At 43.9% G+C, this 23,282-nt stretch overlaps 1 protein-coding gene across 1 annotated transcript in view; it reads left to right on the forward strand.

Moving 5' to 3' along the window:
• LOC115148640 (nuclear receptor coactivator 2-like) overlaps nucleotides 1-23,282 on the forward strand; it is a 125,454-nt gene that overhangs the window by 67,990 nt on the left and 34,182 nt on the right. The window contains exons 2-4 of the mRNA XM_029690718.1: nucleotides 6,212-6,322; nucleotides 11,459-11,631; nucleotides 21,806-21,909. Of these exons, the coding sequence (XP_029546578.1) occupies nucleotides 6,231-6,322; nucleotides 11,459-11,631; nucleotides 21,806-21,909 (369 nt within the window). The 5' untranslated portion in view covers nucleotides 6,212-6,230. The remainder of the gene's footprint in view (nucleotides 1-6,211; nucleotides 6,323-11,458; nucleotides 11,632-21,805; nucleotides 21,910-23,282) is intronic.

The raw sequence follows: 23,282 nt of genomic DNA on the forward strand, positions 1-23,282 counted from the left end.
TATGCTGAGCGAGTGTGATAGTTGAGTTGGATAAATCCCTCTCAGATTAGACTCTGTATGCTGAGCGAGTTGGATAAATCCCTCTCAGATTAGACTCTGTATGCTGAGCGAGTTGGATAAATCCCTCTCAGATTAGACTCTGTATGCTGAGCGAGTTGGATAAATCCCTCTCAGATTAGACTCTGTATGCTGAGCGAGTTGGATAAATACCTCTCAGATTAGACTCTGTATGCTGAGCGAGTTGGATAAATACCTCTCAGATTAGACTCTGTATGCTGAGCGAGTTGGATAAATACCTCTCAGATTAGACTCTATGCTGAGCGAGTTGGATAAATCCCTCTCAGATTAGACTGTATGCTGAGCGAGTTGGATAAATCCCTCTCAGATTAGACTGTATGCTGAGCGAGTTGGATAAATTCCTCTCAGATTAGACTCTGTATGCTGAGCGAGTTGGATAAATCCCTCTCAGATTAGACTCTGTATGCTGAGCGAGTTGGATAAATCCCTCTCAGATTAGACTCTGTATGCTGAGCGAGTTGGACAAATCCCTCTCAGATTAGACTCTGTATGCTGAGCGAGTTGGATAAATCCCTCTCAGATTAGACTCTGTATGCTGAGCGAGTTGGATAAATACCTCTCAGATTAGACTCTGTATGCTGAGCGAGTTGGATAAATACCTCTCAGATTAGACTCTGTATGCTGAGCGAGTTGGATAAATACCTCTCAGATTAGACTCTGTATGCTGAGCGAGTTGGATAAATCCCTCTCAGATTAGACTGTATGCTGAGCGAGTTGGATAAATCCCTCTCAGATTAGACTGTATGCTGAGCGAGTTGGATAAATCCCTCTCAGATTAGACTCTGTATGCTGAGCGAGTTGGATAAATCCCTCTCAGATTAGACTCTGTATGCTGAGCGAGTTGGATAAATCCGTCTCAGATTAGACTCTGTATGCTGAGCGAGTTGGATAAATCCCTCTCAGATTAGACTCTGTATGCTGAGCGAGTTGGATAAATCCCTCTCAGATTAGACTGTATGCTGAGCGAGTTGGATAAATACCTCTCAGATTAGACTCTGTATGCTGAGCGAGTTGGATAAATACCTCTCAGATTAGACTCTGTATGCTGAGCGAGTTGGATAAATCCCTCTCAGATTAGACTCTGTATGCTGAGCGAGTTGGATAAATCCCTCTCAGATTAGACTCTGTATGCTGAGCGAGTTGGATAAATCCCTCTCAGATTAGACTCTGTATGCTGAGCGAGTTGGATAAATCCCTCTCAGATTAGACTCTGTATGCTGAGCGAGTGTGATAGTTGAGTTGGATAAATCCCTCTCAGATTAGACTCTGTATGCTGAGCGAGTTGGATAAATACCTCTCAGATTAGACTCTGTATGCTGAGCGAGTTGGATAAATCCCTCTCAGATTAGACTCTGTATGCTGAGCGAGTTGGATAAATCCCTCTCAGATTAGACTCTGTATGCTGAGCGAGTTGGATAAATCCCTCTCAGATTAGACTCTGTATGCTGAGCGAGTTGGATAAATACCTCTCAGATTAGACTCTGTATGCTGAGCGAGTTGGATAAATCCCTCTCAGATTAGACTCTGTATGCTGAGCGAGTTGGATAAATACCTCTCAGATTAGACTCTGTATGCTGAGCGAGTTGGATAAATACCTCTCAGATTAGACTCTGTATGCTGAGCGAGTTGGATAAATACCTCTCAGATTAGACTCTGTATGCTGAGCGAGGGTGATAGTTGTGTTGGATAAATACCATACATGATGACTACACAGGCCAATTTTAATTCCATACAATTATGCAACAGTTTTATTTACCGGCTTTTCTTTTTTTTGGGGGGGGGGGGCAAAAGCCGGGCAATTGTCAACTAACGGAAACCCTGGTGTGTGTGTGTGTGTGTGTGTGTGTGTGTGTGTGTGTGTGTGTGTGTGTGTGTGTGTTAAAACTGATGATGGAGATGAATTAACCCAACTCACTCTGGGGACCCGTTGCTCGTCATGTTGTCGAGGGGACAGTGTTACAGACAGATGGTCATGTTGTCGAGGGGACAGTGTTACAGACAGATGGTCATGTTGTCTAGGGGACCGTTACAGACAGATGGTCATGTTGTCTAGGGGACAGTGTTACAGACAGATGGTCATGTTGTCCAGGGGACAGTGTTACAGACAGATGGTCATGTTGTCTAGGGGACCGTTACAGACAGATGGTCATGTTGTCTAGGGGACAGTGTTACAGACAGATGGTCATGTTGTCCAGGGGACAGTGTTACAGACAGATGGTCATGTTGTCTAGGGGACAGTGTTACAGACAGATGGTCATGTTGTCTAGGGGACAGTTACAGACAGATGGTCATGTTGTCGAGGGGACAGTGTTACAGACAGATGGTCATGTTGTCGAGGGGACAGTGTTACAGACAGATGGTCATGTTGTCTAGGGGACCGTTACAGACAGATGGTCATGTTGTCTAGGGGACAGTGTTACAGACAGATGGTCATGTTGTCCAGGGGACAGTGTTACAGACAGATGGTCATGTTGTCTAGGGGACAGTGTTACAGACAGATGGTCATGTTGTCGAGGGGACAGTGTTACAGACAGATGGTCATGTTGTCCAGGGGACAGACAGATGGTCATGTTGTCTAGGGGACAGTGTTACAGACAGATGGTCATGTTGTCCAGGGACAGACAGATGGTCATGTTGTCGAGGGGACAGTGTTACAGACAGATGGTCATGTTGTCTAGGGGACAGACAGATGGTCATGTTGTCTAGGGGACAGTGTTACAGACAGATGGTCATGTTGTCCAGGGGACAGTGTTACAGACAGATGGTCATGTTGTCTAGGGGACAGTGTTACAGACAGATGGTCATGTTGTCGAGGGGACAGTGTTACAGACAGATGGTCATGTTGTCTAGGGGACAGACAGATGGTCATGTTGTCTAGGGGACAGTGTTACAAACAGATGGTCATGTTGTCTAGGGGACAGACAGATGGTCATGTTGTCGAGGGGACAGTGTTACAGACAGATGGTCATGTTGTCTAGGGGACAGTGTTACAGACAGATGGTCATGTTGTCGAGGGGACAGTGTTACAGACAGATGGTCATGTTGTCGAGGGGACAGTTACAGACAGATGGTCATGTTGTCCAGGGGACAGACAGATGGTCATGTTGTCCAGGGGACAGTGTTACAGACAGATGGTCATGTTGTCTAGGGGACAGTGTTACAGACAGATGGTCATGTTGTCTAGGGGACAGTGTTACAGACAGATGGTCATGTTGTCGAGGGGACAGTTACAGACAGATGGTCATGTTGTCGAGGGGACAGTGTTACAGACAGATGGTCATGTTGTCTAGGGGACAGTGTTACAGACAGATGGTCATGTTGTCTAGGGGACAGTGTTACAGACAGATGGTCATGTTGTCAAGGGGACAGTGTTACAGACAGATGGTCATGTTGTCTAGGGGACAGTTACAGACAGATGGTCATGTTGTCGAGGGGACAGACAGATGGTCATGTTGTCTAGGGGACAGTTACAGACAGATGGTCATGTTGTCGAGGGGACAGTTACAGACAGATGGTCATGTTGTAGAGGTCTGAAGTGTAGAGGAGCAGTCGGCCGTCAGTGTGTTTAGCTGAGCACACAGTTTTGGGGAGAGTGTGGATCTCTCTCTCACACACACACACTTGCACTACTGTCTGTCTGTCTGTCTGTCTGTCTGTCTGTCTGTCTGTCTGTCTGTCTGTCTGTCTGTCTGTCTGTCTGTCTGTCTGTCTGTCTGTCTGTCTGTCTGTCTGTCTGTCTGTCTGTCTGTGTCTCTCTCTCTCTCTCTCTCTCTCTCTCTCTCTCTCTCTCTCTCTCTCTCTCTCATATATTTATATATATTCAAGGGATTTATTGGCATGGGAAACATATGTTGATATTGCCAAACTAGATAATAAACATTACACTCACAGGTGTTCCAACAGAATAAAGACATTTCAAATGTCATATTATGTGCAAAAGGGAAAATAAATATACTTCACCCAATAGATATGGGAGTTTATCAAAATCGTTTAAAAAAAAAAATCTTTGTGGATCTGAGGGAAATATGTGTCTCTAATATGGTCATACATTTGGCAGGAGGTTTGGAAGTGCAGCTCAGTTTCCACCTCATTTTGTGGGCAGTGTTGCACATAGCCTGTCTTCTCTTGAGAGCCAGGTCTGTCTACGGCGGCCTTTCTCAATAGCAAGGCTATGCTCACTGAGTCTGTACATCGTCAAAACTTATCTCTCTGTGCTCTCGTTTCAGTCTCTCTCTCTCTGTCTGTCTCTCTGTGCTCTCGTTTCAGTCTGTCTCTCTCTGTCTCTCTCTCTCTGTGCTCTCGTTTCAGTCTCTCTGGGGAGAAGAGCACCATCAGAAGGAAATAATTGAATCTCCGCTCCACTTTCGCTCGTTCCTCTTGTGTCGAATCAACCAATGCCACCAGCATAGGGGCACTTCTGTGTGTGTGTGTTCCTGCGGGCGTGCATGCACATGGTGCAAGTGTGTGTGTGCTAGAGGTCGACCGATTGTGATTTTTTTTTTTATGCCGATTATTGGAGGACCAAAACCGCCGATACCGATTAATCTGCCGTTTTTTTATTTATATATATATATATTTTTTGTTGTTGTAATGATGACAATTACAATACTGAATGAACACTTTTTTATTTTAACTTAATATAATACATAAATAAAATCAATTTAGCCTCAAATAAATAATGAAACATGTTCAATTTGGTTTAAATAATGCAAAACAAAGTGTTGGAGAAGAAAGTAAACGTGCAATATGTGCCATGTAAAAAAGCTAACGTTTAAGTTCCTTGCTCAGAACATGAGAACATATGAAAGCTGGTGGTTCCTTTTAACATGAGTCTTCAATATTCCCAGGTAAGAAGTTTTAGGTTGTAGTTATTATAGGAATTATAGGACTATTTATCTCTATACCATTTGACTATACCATTTACCATATACCTTCGACTATTGGATGTTCTAATAGGTACTTTAGTATTGCCAGCCTAATCTCGGGAGTTGATAGGCTTGAAGTCATAAACAGCGCAATGCTTTAAGCACAGCGAAGTGCTGCTGGTAAACACATGAAAGTGCTGCTTGAATGAATGCTTACGAGCCTGCTGCTGCCTACCATCGCTCAGTCAGACTGCTCTATCAAATCATAGACTTAATTATAATATAATTAACACACAGAAATACGAGCCTTAGGTCATTAATATGGTCAAATCCAGAAACTATCATTTCGAAAACAAAACATTTATTCTTTCAGTGAAATACGGAACCGTTCCGTATTTTATCTAACGGGTGGCATCCCTAAGTCTAAATATTGCTGTTACATTGTACAACCTTCAATGTTATGTCATAATTATGTACATTTCTGGCAAATTAATGACTGTCTTTGTTAGGAAGAAATGGTCTTCACACAGTTCACAACGAGCCAGGCGGCCCAAACTGCTGCATATACCCTGACTGCTTGCACAGAACGCAAGAGAAGTGATACAATTTCCCTAGTTAAAAGAAATTCAAGTTAGCAGGCAATATTAACTAAATATGCAGGTTTAAACATATATACTTGTGTATTGATTTTAAGAAAGGCATTAATGTTTATGGTTAGGTACACATTGGTGCAACGACAGTGCTTTTTTCGCGAATGCGCTTGTTAAATCACCCGTTTGTCAAAGTAGGCTGTGTTTCAATGATAAATTAACAGGCACCACATCGATTATATGCAACGCAGGACAAGCTAGTTAACCTAGTAATATCATCAACCATGTGTAGTTAACTAGTGATTATGTTAAGATTGATTGATTGTTTTTTATAAGATAAGTTTAATGCTAGCTAGCAGCCTACAGTCAGCCTGCCACACAGTCTCCTCGTGGAGTGCAATGTAATCGGCGTCCAAAAATGCCGATTACCGATTGTTATGAAAACTTGAAATCGGCCCTATTTAATCGGCCATGCCGATTAATTAGCCACCCTAGTTCACTTGGAGATGGGATTTGGGGAAGAGTGTAATTTTGGTTAAGTACCTTTTTTATGCATTAGTGTGGTCTTTCTCTGACAGCTGCTGGTACAGTAGTGTGGTCTTTCTCTAACCACTCCTGGTAGATGGATGATTGTTATGTTGTCTATATAACTGTTCTCTCTGTGTGTTGTCTCCACAGACGCTGATATGCAGTGAGGATGAGTGGCGTCGGTGAAAACCTCTCGGACCCTGCTGCCAGGGCCGAGTCACGGAAACGCAAAGAATGTTCCTCTGACCTACTAGGTCCCAGGTATACACTTCTTTACTACTACCACTGTACCACACTAACTACTTTAGTCTTACTGTGGCTTTAGAGTAGGCTATTGTAGGGCTGGGCGGTATATGAAAGAAATGATAAAAGTGCTGAAATTTGTTTTGGTTGAATTGAACAGTATATAAACAAATCAGAATGGAGAAAGACTCATTGAAATCACTTTGAATGTATGTGTTGCCATCCCTGGGATCACTCACTACTCATAAAGCACCCTGGGATCACTCACTACTCATAAAGCACCCTGGGATCACTCACTACTCATAAAGCACCCTGGGATCACTCACTACTCATAAAGCACCCTGGGATCACTCACGACTCATAAAGTACCCTGGGATCACTCACTACCCATAAAGCACCCTGGGATCACTCACTACTGCACCCTGGGATCACTCACTACTCATAAAGCACCCTGGGATCACTCACGACTCATAAAGCACCCTGGGATCACTCACGACTCATAAAGCACCCTGGGATCACTCACGACTCATAAAGCACCCTGGGATCACTCACTACCCATAAAGCACCCTGGGATCACTCACTACCCATAAAGCACTCTGGGATCACTCACTACTCATAAAGCAAATGTACAACTTTTATTATTAAAAAACTAAAAGTACCGTCATACTGTCCAATTAGTTTTTTTTTTACATACGGTGATATAATATTTTGGCCATATCGCCCAGTCCTGGGCTCCTGTGACCTTGTAACTTTACTGTAGACTACTGAAAAACCTAACCCGGGTCAGTAAGTAGCTTTGGTCGGGACAGAATGGCCCCGTTTCTGTAGCGTGAGGCAGCTTGATGGATGTTCCCTGGACAGGGTACTAGAACCCAGGTCAGAGAGACCTCTTAATTAAGTAAAGTTATGGCTTAATGCCAACCCCATGGTTCTCGTCTAGTTGTAACTCAGGTAGGACACCTGTCGTCTATCTTGCCTTTCAAACGTTGGTTGTTTGAGTTGAACTTTTTGCCCAAAAAAAAAAAAAAAAAGAGACCTATATTTACACTGAGTGTACAAAACATTAAGAACACCTGCTCTTTCCATGACAGACTGACCAGGTGAATCCAGGTGAAAGCTATGATCCCTTATTGATGTCACCTGTTAAATCCACTTCAACCAGTGTAAATGAAGGGGAGGAGGCAGGATTAAGAAGGATTTGTAAGCCTTGAGACATAGATTGTGTGCCATTCAGAAGGTATTTAAGGACATTTTTTAAATGTATTTAACTAGGCAAGTCGGGTTAAGAACAAGTTCTTATTTACAATGACGGCCCGGACGATGCGGGGCCAATTGTGCGCCGCCCTATGGGACTCCCAATCACGACCGGTTGTGATACAGCCTGGAATCAAACCAGGGTCTGTAGTGACGCCTCTAGCACTAAGATGCAGTGCCTTAGACCGACGTGTCACTCGGAAGCCCCATTTGAACAGGGTATTGTACTAGGTATCAGGCGCACCGGTTTGTGTCAAGAACTGCAACGCTGCTGGGTTTTTCACACTCAATAGTTTCCCCCTGTGTATCATGAATGGTTCCACCACTCAACAGTTCCCCCCTGTGTATCATGAATGGTCCCACCACTCAACAGTTCCCCCTGTGTATCATGAATGGTCCCACCACTCAACAGTTCCCCCTGTGTATCATGAATGGTCCCACCACTCAACAGTTCCCCCCCTGTGTATCATGAATGGTCCCACCACTCAACAGTTCCCCCCCTGTGTATCATGAATGGTCCCACCACTCAACAGTTCCCCCCTGTGTATCATGAATGGTCCCACCACTCAACAGTTCCCCCCTGTGTATCATGAATGGTCCCACCACTCAACAGTTCCCCCTGTGTATCATGAATGGTCCCACCACTCAACAGTTCCCCCTGTGTATCATGAATGGTTCCACCACTCAACAGTTTCCCCCTATGTATCATGAATGGTCCCACCACTCAACAGTTCCCCCTGTGTATCATGAATGGTCCCACCACTCAACAGTTCCCCCCCCTGTGTATCATGAATGGTCCCACCACTCAACAGTTCCCCCCTGTGTATCATGAATGGTCCCACCACTCAACAGTTCCCCCTGTGTATCATGAATGGTTCCACCACTCAACAGTTCCCCCCTGTGTATCATGAATGGTTCCACCACTCAACAGTTCCCCCCTGTGTATCATGAATGGTTCCACCACTCAACAGTTCCCCCTGTGTATCATGAATGGTCCCACCACTCAAAGGACCTCCAGCCAACCTCTGGAATGCTTTTGACACATTGTAAAGGCCATGCCCTGAGAAATTAATTTGGTTCTGAGGTCAAAAGGGGGGTGCAACTCAATATTAGGGGATGTGTCTTACTGTTTTGTACACTCGGTGTAAATGGGACGGTCCACAGATGTTGACTCCAGTGATTCCCACAGTTGTGTCAAGTTGGCTAGATGTCCTTTGGGTGGTGGACCATTTCACCTGGATTCACCTGGTCAGTCTATGTCATGGAAAGAGCAGGTGTTCCTAATGTTTTGTATACTCAGCCAATACAAAAACAAGTGCCATTTTAAAACTCTACTATCAACTGGTTATATTATATCATGGAACACAATCTGTACTATCAACTAGTTATATTATACAGTTGAAGTCGGACGTTTACATACACCTTAGCCAACCACATTTAAACTCAGTTTTTCACAATTCCTGACATTTAATCCTAGTAAAGATTCCCTGTTTTAGGTCAGTTAGGATCACCACTTCATTTTAAGAATGTGAAATGTCAGAATAATAGTAGAGAGATTTGATTTATTTCAGCTTTTATTTCTTTCATCACATTCCCAGTGGGTCAGAAGTTTACATACACTCAAATAGTATTTGGTAGCATTGCCTTTAAATTGTTTAACTTGGGTCAAACGTTTCGGGTAGCCTTCCACAAGCTTCCCACAATAAGCTGGGTGAATTTTGGCCCATTCCTCCTGACAGAGCTGGTGTAACTGAGTCAGGTTTGTAGGCCTCCTTGCTCGCACACGCTTTTTCAGTTCTGCCCACAAATTTTCCATAGGATTGAGGTCAGGGCTTTGTGATGCCACTCCAATACCTAAAACTTGGTTGTCCTTAACCTGTTTGGTATAGGGGGCAGTATTGAGAATTTTGGAAAAAATATGTTCCCATTTTTAACGGCCTCCTACACCAACTCAGAAGCTAGAATATGCATATTATTGTTCAGGTTTGGATAGAAAACACTCTGAATTTTCTAAAACTGTTTGAATGGTGTCTGTGAGTATAACAGAACTCCTATGGCAGGCAAAAACCTGACAAGGTTTCAAGCAGGAAGTACCCTGTCTGACAAGGAGTCGTGCGTCTTACCTCTTTTTATTGAAAAGTAAGGATCTTAGCTGTAACGTGACAATTCCCAGGGCTCCAATAGGCTCTCAGAGCCCGCGAAATAACTGAAGGTTTACGAGGGAACCTCAGGTTGAAATATATTATCGCCTTTTGTAAGTGGATGCTCGGAGGACCTTTCAATGATGCGCGTGCATGAGTCGCTTCTGAGGAGAAATTTTATTCGGCTGTTTAGGCTCAATGCATACTCCCGGTCGGAATATTAACACTTCTCTATGACATAAATGGCATAAAAATTGGTTTTAAACAGCGGTTGACATGCTTCGAAGTACGGTAATGGAATATTTAGACATTTTTGACACGCCAATGCGCCATGCGCGACACCGCGAAAAAGCATTCTAGAACTCACGAACAAAACGTCGCTGTTGGAACATAACGATGGATTATTTGGGACCAAACCAACATTTGTTATTGAAGTAGAAGTCCTGGCAGTGTATTCTGATGAAGAACAAGCAAGGTAAGAACATCTTTCTTATAGGAAATGTGATTTTGGTGGAGGCTGACCTGGGTGGGTATCTAAATAGCTAGCCCTGTAATGCCGGGCTATGTACTTAGATTATTGCAAAATGTGCTTCATCCGAAAAGCTATTTTAAAATCGGACATATCGAGTGCATAGAGGGGTAATGTATCTATAATTCTTAAAATAATTGTTATGCTTTTTGTGAACGTTTATCGTGAGTAATTTAGCAAACTGTTAGTAAATTCACCGGAAGTTTGCGGTGGTTATGCTTTTTCTGAACGTCACATGCTAATGTAAAAAGCTGGTTTTTGATATAAATATGAACTTGATTGAACAGACATGCATATATTGTATAACACAATGTCCTAGGTGTGTCATCTGATGAAGATTATAAAAGGTTAGTGCTGCATTTAGCTGTGGTTTGGGTTTATGTGACATGATATGCTAGCTTGAAAAATGGCTGTGTGATTATTTCTGGCTGGGTACTCTGCTGACATAATCTAATGTTTTGCTTTTGTTGTAAAGCCTTTTTGAAATCGGACAGTGGGGTTAGATTAACGAGATTCTTGTCTTTAAATAGCTGTGAAATAGTCATATGTTTGAGAAATTGAAGTTATAGCATTTCTAACGATTCAAAAATCGCGCCACTGGATTTCAGTGGCTGTTACGTAGGTGGGACGAGTTCGTCCCACATGTACTAGAGAGGTTAAGCCATTTTGCCACAACTTTGGAAGTATGCTTGGGGTCATTGTCCAGTTGGAAGACCCATTTGCGACCAAACTTTAACTTCCTGACTGATATCTTGAGATGTTGCTTCAAAATATCCACATAATTTTCCTGCCTCATGATGCCATCTATTTTGTGAAGTGCACCAGTCCCTCCTGCAGCAAAGCACCCCCACAACATGATGCTGCCACCCCCGTGCTTCACGGTTGGGATGGTGTTCTTCGGCTTGCAAGCCTCCCCCTTTTTTCCAAGATGTTTAAAGGCACAGACAACTTAGTGTATGTAAACTTCTGACCGACTGGAATTGTGATACAGTGAAGTATAAAGGAAATAATCTGTCTGTGTAAACAATTGTTGGAAAAATGACTTATGTCATGCACAAAGTAGATGTCCTAACCGACTTGCCAAAACTATAGTTAGTTAACAAGACATTTGTGGAGTGGTTGAAAAACGAGTTTTAATGACTCCAACCTAAGTGTATGTAAACTTCTGACTTCAACCGAACACGTCTCACCCTGGCCTTCTCTTTACCCCCCCCACCCTTGTCTCCTCAGCCTCAAACGAAGCAACGAGAAGAGAAACCGCGAGCATGAGAACAAGTACATCGAGGAGCTGGCCGAGCTGATATTCGCTAACTTCAACGACATCGATAACTTCAACGTCAAGCCTGACAAATGTGCTATCCTCAAAGAGACTGTCAAACAGATACGACAGATCAAGGAGCAAGGTACAATTCTTGCTTTATTGATCTATTTTGCATGGATGGCATGAGTACTGTCTGTCAGAGTACCCAAAGGCTGCGTTTACACAGGCTGCCCAATTCTAATCTTTCGCACCGTTATTGGCAAAATATCTGATCATATTGTTCAAAAGATTTGATTATTGGCAATATAAAAACAGAATTGGACAGCCTTTGTAAATTCAGCCAACCTGACACATACACATACAGGTAACTGTCAGAATAAAAGAAACACTTGTGTAAATGAGGGATACAAAGTATATTGAAAGCAGGTGCTTCCACACAGGTGTGGTTCCTGAGTTAATTAAGCAATTAACATCCCATCATGCTTAGGGTCCTGTATAAAAATGCTGGGCAGGCCATTATTTTGGCTACCATGGCTATGCCCCTATAGGATGACAATTCCCCCATCCACAGGTGCACGAGTGGTCACCTGAAAGGTTTGATGTGCATGAAAACGATGTATACCATGGCCGTTTCAGTCACCAGATCTCAACCCAATTGAACACTTATGGGAGGATTCTGGAGCGGGGCCTGAGACGGCGTTTTCCACCACCGTCAACAAAAACACCAAATGATGGAATTTGTCCTGGAAGAAATGGTGTCACATCCCTCCAGTAGAGATCCAGACACTTAGAATCTATGACAAGGTGCATTGAAGCTGTTCTGACTAGTGGAGGCCCAACGTCCTATTAAAGACACTATATGGTGGCGTTTCCTTTATTTTGGCAGTTACTTGTAAATGAAATACAGATCAGTGCCCCCATTTTTTTTAAAGCTGCAATATATAACTTTTTGGGGTAAGTTCACATTGACAGATCTATATCTAATTTCTTTCTCATTGAAAGTAAGTCTTTCGAAGAGGTATATCTGTTCTATGTGCACTATTTCTATGCTTTCTCGTTCTTACAATTGTGTTTTTTTTTTCTTTTACTTTAGGTTTTGTACACCAGCTTCAAACTGCTGAAAATACAATATTTTTTGGTTATTGAAAAGATATTTCACAGCGGTTTAGATGGTACAATGATTCTCTACACTTGCTTGTTTTGTCACGTGAACTGAAATTGGGTGAACTAATAGATTTTTAGCAACCAGGAAATGGCAGAGTGATTTCTGCATCTTTAAGAAATTAGGTTAGTGCCTTGCTCAACGGCACAATGGCAGTAGTTATTAACCCATAAGAGTCGTAAGCACAATCTAAGATGGAGAAGGGGTGTTCTACTAAGCGATATGGAATTGTTTTAAGAAGGTCATACCAAGGATCATTTATCTATTGGATTTAGAATTTTAAGACCCCTCTGATTGGTTATGCCTCCCTGGTCTGTGTAGACTATTGGCTGAGTCATGCGTGTCAATGCAATAGAATCCTACTGTGATGCGTTCTGCCTTCTACAAAATCTCTTGTATAGTTTTTGTTTCGGTATGTTGTATTAAAAGTGGCTAATATTGCATTGATTCGATGATAGTGTTAACGTTGATAGTGTTAACAGAAAGCTTTAGAAAAGTGGTCTTCAACATTTTCAGAGTCAAGATCACTTTGAGTCAAAATACAAGTTCAGATTTTTTTATTTTTTTTACATGACTTAGTCACATGCGCCGAATACAACAGGTGTAGTAGACCTCACAGTGAAATGCTGAATACAACAGGTGTAGTAGACCTCACAGTGAAATGCTGAATACAACAGGTGTAGTAGACCTTACAGTGAAATGCTGAATACAACAGGTGTAGTAGACCTCACAGTGAAATGCTGAATACAACAGGTGTAGTAGACCTCACAGTGAAATGCTGAATACAACAGGTGTAGTAGACCTCACAGTGAAATGCCGAATACAACAGGTGTAGTAGACCTCACAGTGAAATGCTGAATACAACAGGTGTAGTAGACCTCACAGTGAAATGCTGAATACAACAGGTGTAGTAGACCTCACAGTGAAATGCTGAATACAACAGGTGTAGTAGACCTTACAGTGAAATGCTGAATACAACAGGTGTAGTAGACCTCACAGTGAAATGCTGAATACAACAGGTGTAGTAGACCTTACAGAGAAATGCTGAATACAACAGGTGTAGTAGACCTTACAGTGAAATGCTGAATACAACAGGTGTAGTAGACCTCACAGTGAAATGCTGAATACAACAGGTGTAGGTAGACCTCACAGTGAAATGCTGAATACAACAGGTGTAGACCTCACAGTGAAATGCTGAATACAACAGGTGTAGTAGACCTTACAGTGAAATACTGAATACAACAGGTGTAGTAGACCTTACAGTGAAATGCTGAATACAACAGGTGTAATAGACCTCACAGTGAAATGCTGAATACAACAGGTGTAGTAGACCTTACAGTGAAATGCTGAATACAACAGGTGTAGTAGACCTTACAGTGAAATGCTGAATACAACAGGTGTAGTAGACCTTACAGTGAAATGCTGAATACAACAGGTGTAGTAGACCTCACAGTGAAATGCTGAATACAACAGGTGTAGACCTCACAGTGAAATGCTGAATACAACAGGTGTAGACTTTACAGTGAAATGCTGAATACAACAGGTTTAGACCTTACAGTGAAATGCTGAATACAACAGGTGTAGTAGACCTCACAGTGAAATGCTGAATACAACAGGTGTAGTAGACCTTACAGTGAAATGCTGAATACAACAGGTGTAGTAGACCTCACAGTGAAATGCTGAATACAACAGGTGTAGTAGACCTTACAGTGAAATGCTGAATACAACAGGTGTAGACTTTACAGTGAAATGCTGAATACAACAGGTGTAGTAGACCTTACAGTGGAATGCTGAATACAACAGGTGTAGTAGACCTTACAGTGAAATGCTGAATACAACAGGTGTAGTAGACCTCACAGTGAAATGCTGAATACAACAGGTGTAGGTAGACCTCACAGTGAAATGCTGAATACAACAGGTGTAGACCTCACAGTGAAATGCTGAATACAACAGGTGTAGACCTCACAGTGAAATGCTGAATACAACAGGTGTAGTAGACCTTACAGTGAAATACTGAATACAACAGGTGTAGTAGACCTTACAGTGAAATGCTGAATACAACAGGTGTAATAGACCTTACAGTGAAATGCTGAATACAACAGGTGTAGTAGACCTTACAGTGAAATGCTGAATACAACAGGTGAAGTAGACCTCACAGTGAAATGCTGAATACAACAGGTGTAGACCTCACAGTGAAATGCTGAATACAACAGGTGTAGTAGACCTTACAGTGAAATGCTGAATACAACAGGTGTATTAGACCTTACAGTGAAATGCTGAATACAACAGGTGTAGTAGACCTCACAGTGAAATGCTGAATACAACAGGTGTAGTAGACCTTACAGTGAAATGCTGACTACAACAGGTGTAGTAGACCTTACAGTGAAATGCTGAATACAACAGGTGTAGTAGACCTTACAGTGAAATGCTGAATACAACAGGTGTAGTAGACCTTACAGTGAAATGCTGAATACAACAGGTGTAGTAGACCTTACAGTGAAATGCTGAATACAACAGGTGTAGTAGACCTTACAGTGAAATGCTGAATACAACAGGTGTAGTAGACCTCAGTGAAATGCTGAATACAACAGGTGTAGTAGACCTCACAGTGAAATGCTGAATACAACAGGTGTAGTAGACCTCACAGTGAAATGCTGAATACAACAGGTGTAGTAGACCTTACAGTGAAATGCTGAATACAACAGGTGTAGTAGACCTTACAGTGAAATGCCTACTTACGAGCCCTTAACCAACAATACAGTTTCAAAAACATACAGATAAGAATAAGAGATTAAAGTAACACATAATTAAAGAGCAGGATCGAGACGTGTCCAAGGCTAAAAAATATATATTTCGCTTAAACTGAATTTTTTTAAATTTTTTAATTATGCGGACATCGACCTTGGGGGTTAAATAACATATTGATGTTTGAAGAGGAAGAGTAATTATGTTTATAACTTTGACAATGGTGTTCTATATATATCTCTATATCTCTATATCTAGGTCTTCACTCAAGGCTACAGTTTCTCAGATACCTGCCCCCATAGCTCACAGGGAAATGGATTCTTAGTTATCGTAGTTATCACATAGTCCCGTGTAGCTGACGCCAGGGTTGTGGGTTCGATTCCCACGGGGGGGACCAGTACGGAGGGGAAAAAAAATGTATGCAATGTATGCATTCACTACTGTAAGTCGCTCTGGATAAGAGCGTCTGCTAAATGACTAAAATATAAAATGTAAAGCACGGAGCTAGTAGTTTTCTTTAGGCCCTCTGCTGTTATCAGTCAATTGAAATCTTGTGTGTGTGTGTGTGTGTGTGTGTGTGTGTGTGTGTGTGTAATTTTAGGTTATACAAGGTGGGAGGTGACTGGCTGAATATAGTAGTCCACAGAGTCTCTGAGTCATAGTCTCTGAGTCAGACGAGAAAGTGTAGCTTGCTGACTCATGATGGGTGTTTGGTGATTCACAGACCGCTGGTTATGTAATGGGACACAACCTGCCTACCATCTCACATCAATCAATCAAATGTGTTTTTCTAAAGCACTTGTTTTTACATCAGCAGTTGTCACAAAGTGCTTTACCCATCGGTCAATTCAAATCCAATTGTATTTGTCACATGCGTCGAATACAACAGCTGTAGACTTTACAGTGAAATGCTGAATACAACAGCTGTAGACCTTACAGTGAAATGCTGAATACAACAGCTGTAGACTTTACAGTGAAATGCTGAATACAACAGCTGTAGACCTTACAGTGAAATGCTGAATACAACAGCTGTAGACCTTACAGTGAAATGCTGAATACAACAGCTGTAGACCTTACAGTGAAATGCTGAATACAACAGCTGTAGACCTCACAGTGAAATGCTGAATACAACAGGTGTAGTAGACCTCACAGTGAAATGCTGAATACAACAGGTGTAGTAGACCTCACAGTGAAATGCTGAATACAACAGGTGTAGACCTCACAGTGAAATGCTGAATACAACAGGTGTAGTAGACCTCACAGTGAAATGCTGAATACAACAGGTGTAGTAGAACTTACAGTGAAATGCTGAATACAGCAGGTGTAGTAGACCTTACAGTGAAATGCTGAATACAGCAGGTGTAGTAGACCTTACAGTGAAATGCTGAATACAACAGGTTTAGACCTTACAGTGAAATGCTGAATACAACAGGTGTAGTAGACCTCACAGTGAAATGCTGAATACAGCAGGTGTAGTAGACCTTACAGTGAAATGCTGAATACAACAGGTGTAGTAGACCTCACAGTGAAATGCTGAATACAACAGGTGTAGTAGACCTTACAGTGAAATGCTGAATACAGCAGGTGTAGTAGACCTTACAGTGAAATGCTGAATACAACAGGTGTAGTAGACCTTACAGTGAAATGCTGAATACAGCAGGTGTAGTAGACCTTACAGTGAAATGCTGAATACAACAGGTGTAGTAGACCTTACAGTGAAATGCTGAATACAACAGGTGTAGTAGACCTTACAGTGAAATGCTTACTTACAAGCCCCTAACCAACAATGCAGTTTAATAAATAACAAAATAAGAATAATAAATCACAGTAACAAGTCATTAAAGAGGATGCAAACAAATTTCTGCACAAACCCTTTTTTGTGTGTATGGAACATTTCTGTGATATTTCATTCCAGGTCTTATAACATAGGACCAACACTACATGTTGCGATTTTTTAAAATATTTTTGTTCCATGTATATTATCCTAAAGTAGTGTTTTTTTATATAAATGAATTCACTGAAACAGACATACAACACAGTATCTGGATGTTTAATTACATCAGAGCAACACATCTCTCCTTTGTCAGCCATTTAATGAAAATCCCTGGAAGGGGGTAGCTACTAAGAATGAATTTAGTTGTGTACCTCGGCACGTCGTTGTTGTTCTCCTTAAATTTATTGGCGTCGTGACTTTTGATACAGTTAACCACTGTCTCCTAATCTCCAAACTAGAGGCACTGGGGTTAAGCAGTATCCCTCTAAAGCTGGGTAATGTTCTATATGTCAGGTAGGGAGCAAGTAGTAGAGGTTCACTGTCTCAGGCAAAACCAATGAGTTTTGGCGTTCCGCAGGGGAGCGTGCTTGGGCCTCTACTGTTTTTTACTGTATATTAACGGTATGAAAGATGCCGTCTTTTCCTTTTCCCTACATTTCTGGTGTCTCACAAAAGTAAAACTATGTTGGAGAGCGTACTTAGCGCAGAGCTTACTAACATTAGCAAATGGCTTGGAGATAATAAGTTATCTCTGCAAAACTGAAACAATTATTTTTTTGGATCCAGACCTACGTTGTGTAGGACCTCTGAAATCAGAGTGGTGTTAAAGGGGTGAGGTGCTGAAACCTCTGTTAGCTACCTGACTACTGAAACCTCTGTTAGCTACCTGACTACTGAAACCTCTGTTAGCTACCTGACTACTGAAACCTCTGTTAGCTACCTGACTACTGAAACCTCTGTTAGCTACCTGACTACTGAAACCTCTGTTAGCTACCTGACTACTGAAACCTCTGTTAGCTACCTGACTACTGAAACCTCTGTTAGCTACCTGACTACTGAAACCTCTGTTAGCTACCTGACTACTGAAACCTCTGTTAGCTACCTGACTACTGAAACCTCTGTTAGCTACCTGACTACTGAAACCTCTGTTAGCTACCTGACTACTGAAACCTCTGTTAGCTACCTGACTACTGAAACCTCTGTTAGCTACCTGACTACTGAAACCTCTGTTAGCTACCTGACTACTGAAACCTCTGTTAGCTACCTGACTACTGAAACCTCTGTTAGCTACCTGACTACTGAAACCTCTGTTAGCTACCTGACTACTGAAACCTCTGTTAGCTACCTGACTACTGAAACCTCTGTTAGCTACCTGACTACTGAAACCCTGTTACCTACTGAACCTCTGTTAGCTACCTGACTACTGAAACCTCTGTTAGCTACCTGGGATGACTAAGGCCCTCATTCAGAGTAGAATGGAAAACGACATCCTCTCTGGGCAGATTTTAAAAAATAAAGTAAAAAAACTGTTTGATGTCTTCTGTGCCCATATGAATAACCCCTAAAACCTAACTGGAATGATGAGATATATATATGTTATTCTTCTCTGTTTTTTATGTTTTATTATCTCTGTTTTTATGTTTTATTATCTCTGTCATACTGTGTTCAACTGTGCTGGATCTTGTCCAGCCATCTTGTCTCAAGAGGACAACAATGGAAATAAGTCCCAGACTGTTTTGCGTGTTTTATAAAATGGTCAAATTCATAAACTAAACACACACCACTCTGTCACATATAAAACCAGTCGTTCAGCTCTGTAACATATCGTTAGGTAATAAGGTCCTACACATTATACACAATGGTTCCAATTAGGACAATGTACAGAGAATGTACCAAGATGATACACAAATAACTGTGTGTGTGTGTGTGTGTGTGTGTGAGAGACAGTGAGTGTGTGTGTGTGTGTGTGAGACAGTGAGTGTGTGTGTGAGACAGTGAGTGTGTGTGTGTGTGTGTGAGACAGTGAGTGTGTGTGTGAGACAGTGAGTGTGTGTGTGTGAGACAGTGAGTGTGTGTGTGTGTGTGTGTGTGTGACTGTGTGTGTGTGTGACTGTGTGTGTGTGTGTGTGTGTGTGTGTGAGACAGTGAGTGTGTGTGTGTGAGACAGTGAGTGTGTGTGTGTGTGTGTGTGTGTGTGTGTGTGTGTGTGTGAGAGACAGTGAGTGTGTGTGTGAGACAGTGAGTGTGTGTGTGTGTGTGTGTGTGTGTGAGACAGTGAGTGTGTGTGTGTGTGTGAGACAGTGAGTGTGTGTGTGTGTGTGTGTGTGTGAGACTGTGTGTGTGTGAGACTGTGTGTGTGTGTGTGTGAGACAGTGTGTGTGTGTGAATCAGTGAGTGTGTGTGTGAGACAGTAAGTGTGTGTGTGAGACAGTGAGCGTGTGTGTGTGTGAGACAGTGAGCGTGTGTGTGTGTGTGAGACAGTGAGCGTGTGTGTGTGTGAGACAGTGAGTGATGATGTTGTACTTGCGTCAGCTGTGCTGGTTTACTGGAGCCTGCTGGGTCACACACACACACACACACACACACACACACACACACACACACACACCATTAACCCTGAAAGAGGTGTGTGTGTGTGTGTGAGATGCAGAATGGAGCCTGCTGTTTCTCCTTGGCTACTCTTCCTGCTCTGTTTTCACACTGTGGAAGAGCTCAGTGTGTGTGCTGCCAGCATACTAGCGCCTCACCCCCACCCCCCCTCCACCCCCCTTCCTTCCTCTCCTCCTCCGTTCCTCCCTGTGTACCTGTCTCCCCCTGCCATATGGTCTCATGTTGAAACTGCCGCGGTGCGACACTCTAATACGTCCCCCTCCTCCTCATCAGCACCATGTTTAGAAGTAGGGCAGACTTTGCTTTGAATCTAGGGGCTCTCTGCATGCCTAATAAAAACCCAATCCCTGAATGGAGGAGGTATGGAGCCTCATGAACTGTACATAGAGGATACATTTAGTTATGCGCGTACCAGGTAGGCACCCTATTCCCTATGTTGTGCACCCTATTCCCTATGGGCCCTGGTCAAACGTAGTGTACTATATAGAGGATAGGGTGCTATTTGGGATGTAAGTCATACACTAACTCCTCATCTCTATACTTCATGTTGCTGCATCGGTAAACCATCTGACCTTTATTTATCTGAAAAAGTATTGCCCCCTACCTTTGTATTGGCTAGATAACATCCATAATACCTATTTTTTATTTTTTTTATTGGAGTGTATTGTTATGTTGTGTTCAGCACTGTTGACCCACCGTCCGTCCGTCCGTCTGTCCGTCCGTCTGTCCGTCCGTCCGTCCGACAACAGAAGTTGTTTACTCAGTTGGAGGAGGGGCGAAGGTTCTTTCCATAATGACTTTAGAGGTCTTTTTCTTGCGTTGACAACGACCATCCCACCTAGCCGCCCGCCACCCGCGTGAAAGCTTCATGCTGCACGCGCACACACACACACACACACTCAGTTCGTGCCCCAGTTAGTGACATGGCAGCGGGTGGTGTCTAGACAATACGCTGTGCGTGAATGCTTTGAGAGAGAGAGAGAGAGAGAGAGAGAGATGAGGAGAGAGAGAGAGAGGAGAGAGAGAGAGAGAGAGAGGAGAGAGAGAGGAGAGAGAGGAGAGAGAGAGAGAGAGGAGAGACACACACACAGAGAGAGAGAGACACACACACACAGAGAGAGAGAGACACACACACACAGAGAGAGAGAGACACACACACACAGAGAGAGAGGACACACACACACAGAGAGAGAGACCACACACACACAGAGAGAGAGACACACACACACAGAGAGAGAGACACACACACACAGAGAGAGAGACACACACACACAGAGAGAGAGACACACACACACAGAGAGAGAGACACACACACACAGAGAGAGAGACACACACACAGAGAGAGAGACACACACACAGAGAGAGAGACACACACACAGAGAGAGAGCACCCTATCCACTGCATAGTACGTAACCTTTGACCTATGGGTTTCCCTACGGGCACTTGTCAAGAGTAGTGCACTTTAAAGGGAATAGGGATGCCATTTGGGACTGTCTGTGTGATGTCTCTCATATAGGTCAGTGATTGTAATGAGGGATTTGAGGGTGAATGTCGTTGATAATGTCTGGATTATTAATGGGATCACATTGCCTACATTAGGACTCATTTGATTATTGTAGAAGAGATGGATACATTTCTCCTCCCTTGAAGATCTGTTATTATCTTTATTAAACGGAAACGGAAGAGTAAATGTTAAAAGAGATCCTCAAGCTGTTACTTTCTTTAACAGACTGAATCTCTATTAAACAGGAAGAAGGAAGAGGTAACTGAGCGATCCAAATGAACAGCATGTTCTTCTCGTCCCAAATAGCAACCTATTACATTTGTAGTGCACTACTTTTTGATGGGCTCGAGGTACTAGGGTGCCATTTCGCTCAGACTAGTTGTCTCCAGTTTAGAGCCAGCCTTTGTCTCTCAGTTTAAGGTTTATATCTGTCGATGAGGCTGTCGATTATGTTGCTATGAGGACATTTGAGGTAAAGAAAAAGAAAGAAACATGAATCTGATTGGCTTTCTCTCCCACAGAGAAAGCAGCAGCAGCCAATGAGGAGGAGGTACAGAAGGCGGACATCTCATCAACGGGCCAATCCGTCATCGACAAGGAGGCTCTCGGACCAATGATGCTGGAGGTGAGTGAAAGCTGCTGCTACTGCTGGGTTGGGCTAGGCTGGGTTAGGCTGGGTTGGGTTGGGCTAGGCTGGGTTGGGCTGGGCTAGGCTGGGCTAGGCTGGGTTGGGCTGGGCTAGGCTGGGTTAGGCTGGGTTGGGCTGGGCTAGGCTGGGTTAGGCTGGGTTGGGCTAGGCTGGGTTAGGCTGGGTTGGGCTAGGCTGGGTTGGACTGGGTTAGGCTGGGTTAGGCTGGGTTAGGCTGGGTTGGGCTGGGTTAGGCTGGGTTAGGCTGGGCTAGGCTGGGTTGGACTGGGTTAGGCTGGGTTGGGCTAGGCTAGGCTGGGCTAGGCTGGGTTAGGCTGGGCTAGGCTGGGTTAGGCTGGGCTAGGCTGGGTTGGGCTAGGCTGGGTTAGGCTGGGTTGGGCTGGGCTAGGCTGGGTTGGGCTAGGCTGGGTTGGGCTGGGCTAGGCTGGTTTGGGCTGGGCTGGGCTGGGCTAGGCTGGGCTGGGCTGGGTTGGGCTGGGCTGGGCTAGGCTGGGCTGGGCTGGGTTGGGCTAGGTTGGGCTGGGCTGGGTTGGGCTAGGCTAGGTTGGGCTAGGCTGGGCTGGGCTGGGCTAGGTTGGGCTAGGCTGGGCTAGGCTGGGTTGGGCTAGGCTGGGATAGGCTAGGCTGGGATAGGCTAGGCTAGGTTGGGATAGGCTAGGTTGGGATAGGCTAGGTTGGGATAGGCTAGGCTAGGTTGGGATAGGCTAGGTTGGGATAGGCTAGGTTGGGATAGGCTAGGCTAGGTTGGGATAGGCTGGGTTGGGCTGGGTTATTTATATAGTTCATTCAAAACCAAGGTTGCTTTTACATGCTGACATGTGGGGGCATTTCCTGCCGACAGCCTATGTCTACGGAGCGAGCTAACAGAGTCCGTACTCAGAGAGAGAGAGAGCGTGGGTGTGAAACGCTGGTCTCCCTGTCTGTCCCTCCATCCACCGGCAGCCAACAGATGGGAAAGCAGGCAGGAGGGAGAGAGGGAAGGGCAGTGGAGAGGGAGAGAGGGAAGGGCAGTGGAGAGGGAGAGAGGGAAGGGCAGTGGAGAGGGAGAGAGGGAAGGGCAGTGGAGAGGAGCAGATGGAGGAGGAGAGGAGAGAGGGAAGGGCAGTGGAGAGGGAGAGAGGGAAGGGCAGTGGAGAGGGAGAGAGGGAAGGGCAGTGGAGAGGGAGAGAGGGAAGGGCAGTGGAGAGGGAGAGAGGGAAGGGCAGTGGAGAGGGAGAGAGGGAAGGGCAGTGGAGAGGGAGAGAGGGAAGGGCAGTGGAGAGGGAGAGGGAGAGAGGGAAGGGCAGTGGAGAGGGAGAGAGGGAAGGGCAGTGGAGAGGGAGAGAGGGGAAGGGCAGTGGAGAGGGAGA

This window comes from Salmo trutta, chromosome 2, assembly GCF_901001165.1.
Source record: "Salmo trutta chromosome 2, fSalTru1.1, whole genome shotgun sequence".
NCBI classification, from domain to species: domain Eukaryota; kingdom Metazoa; phylum Chordata; class Actinopteri; order Salmoniformes; family Salmonidae; genus Salmo; species Salmo trutta.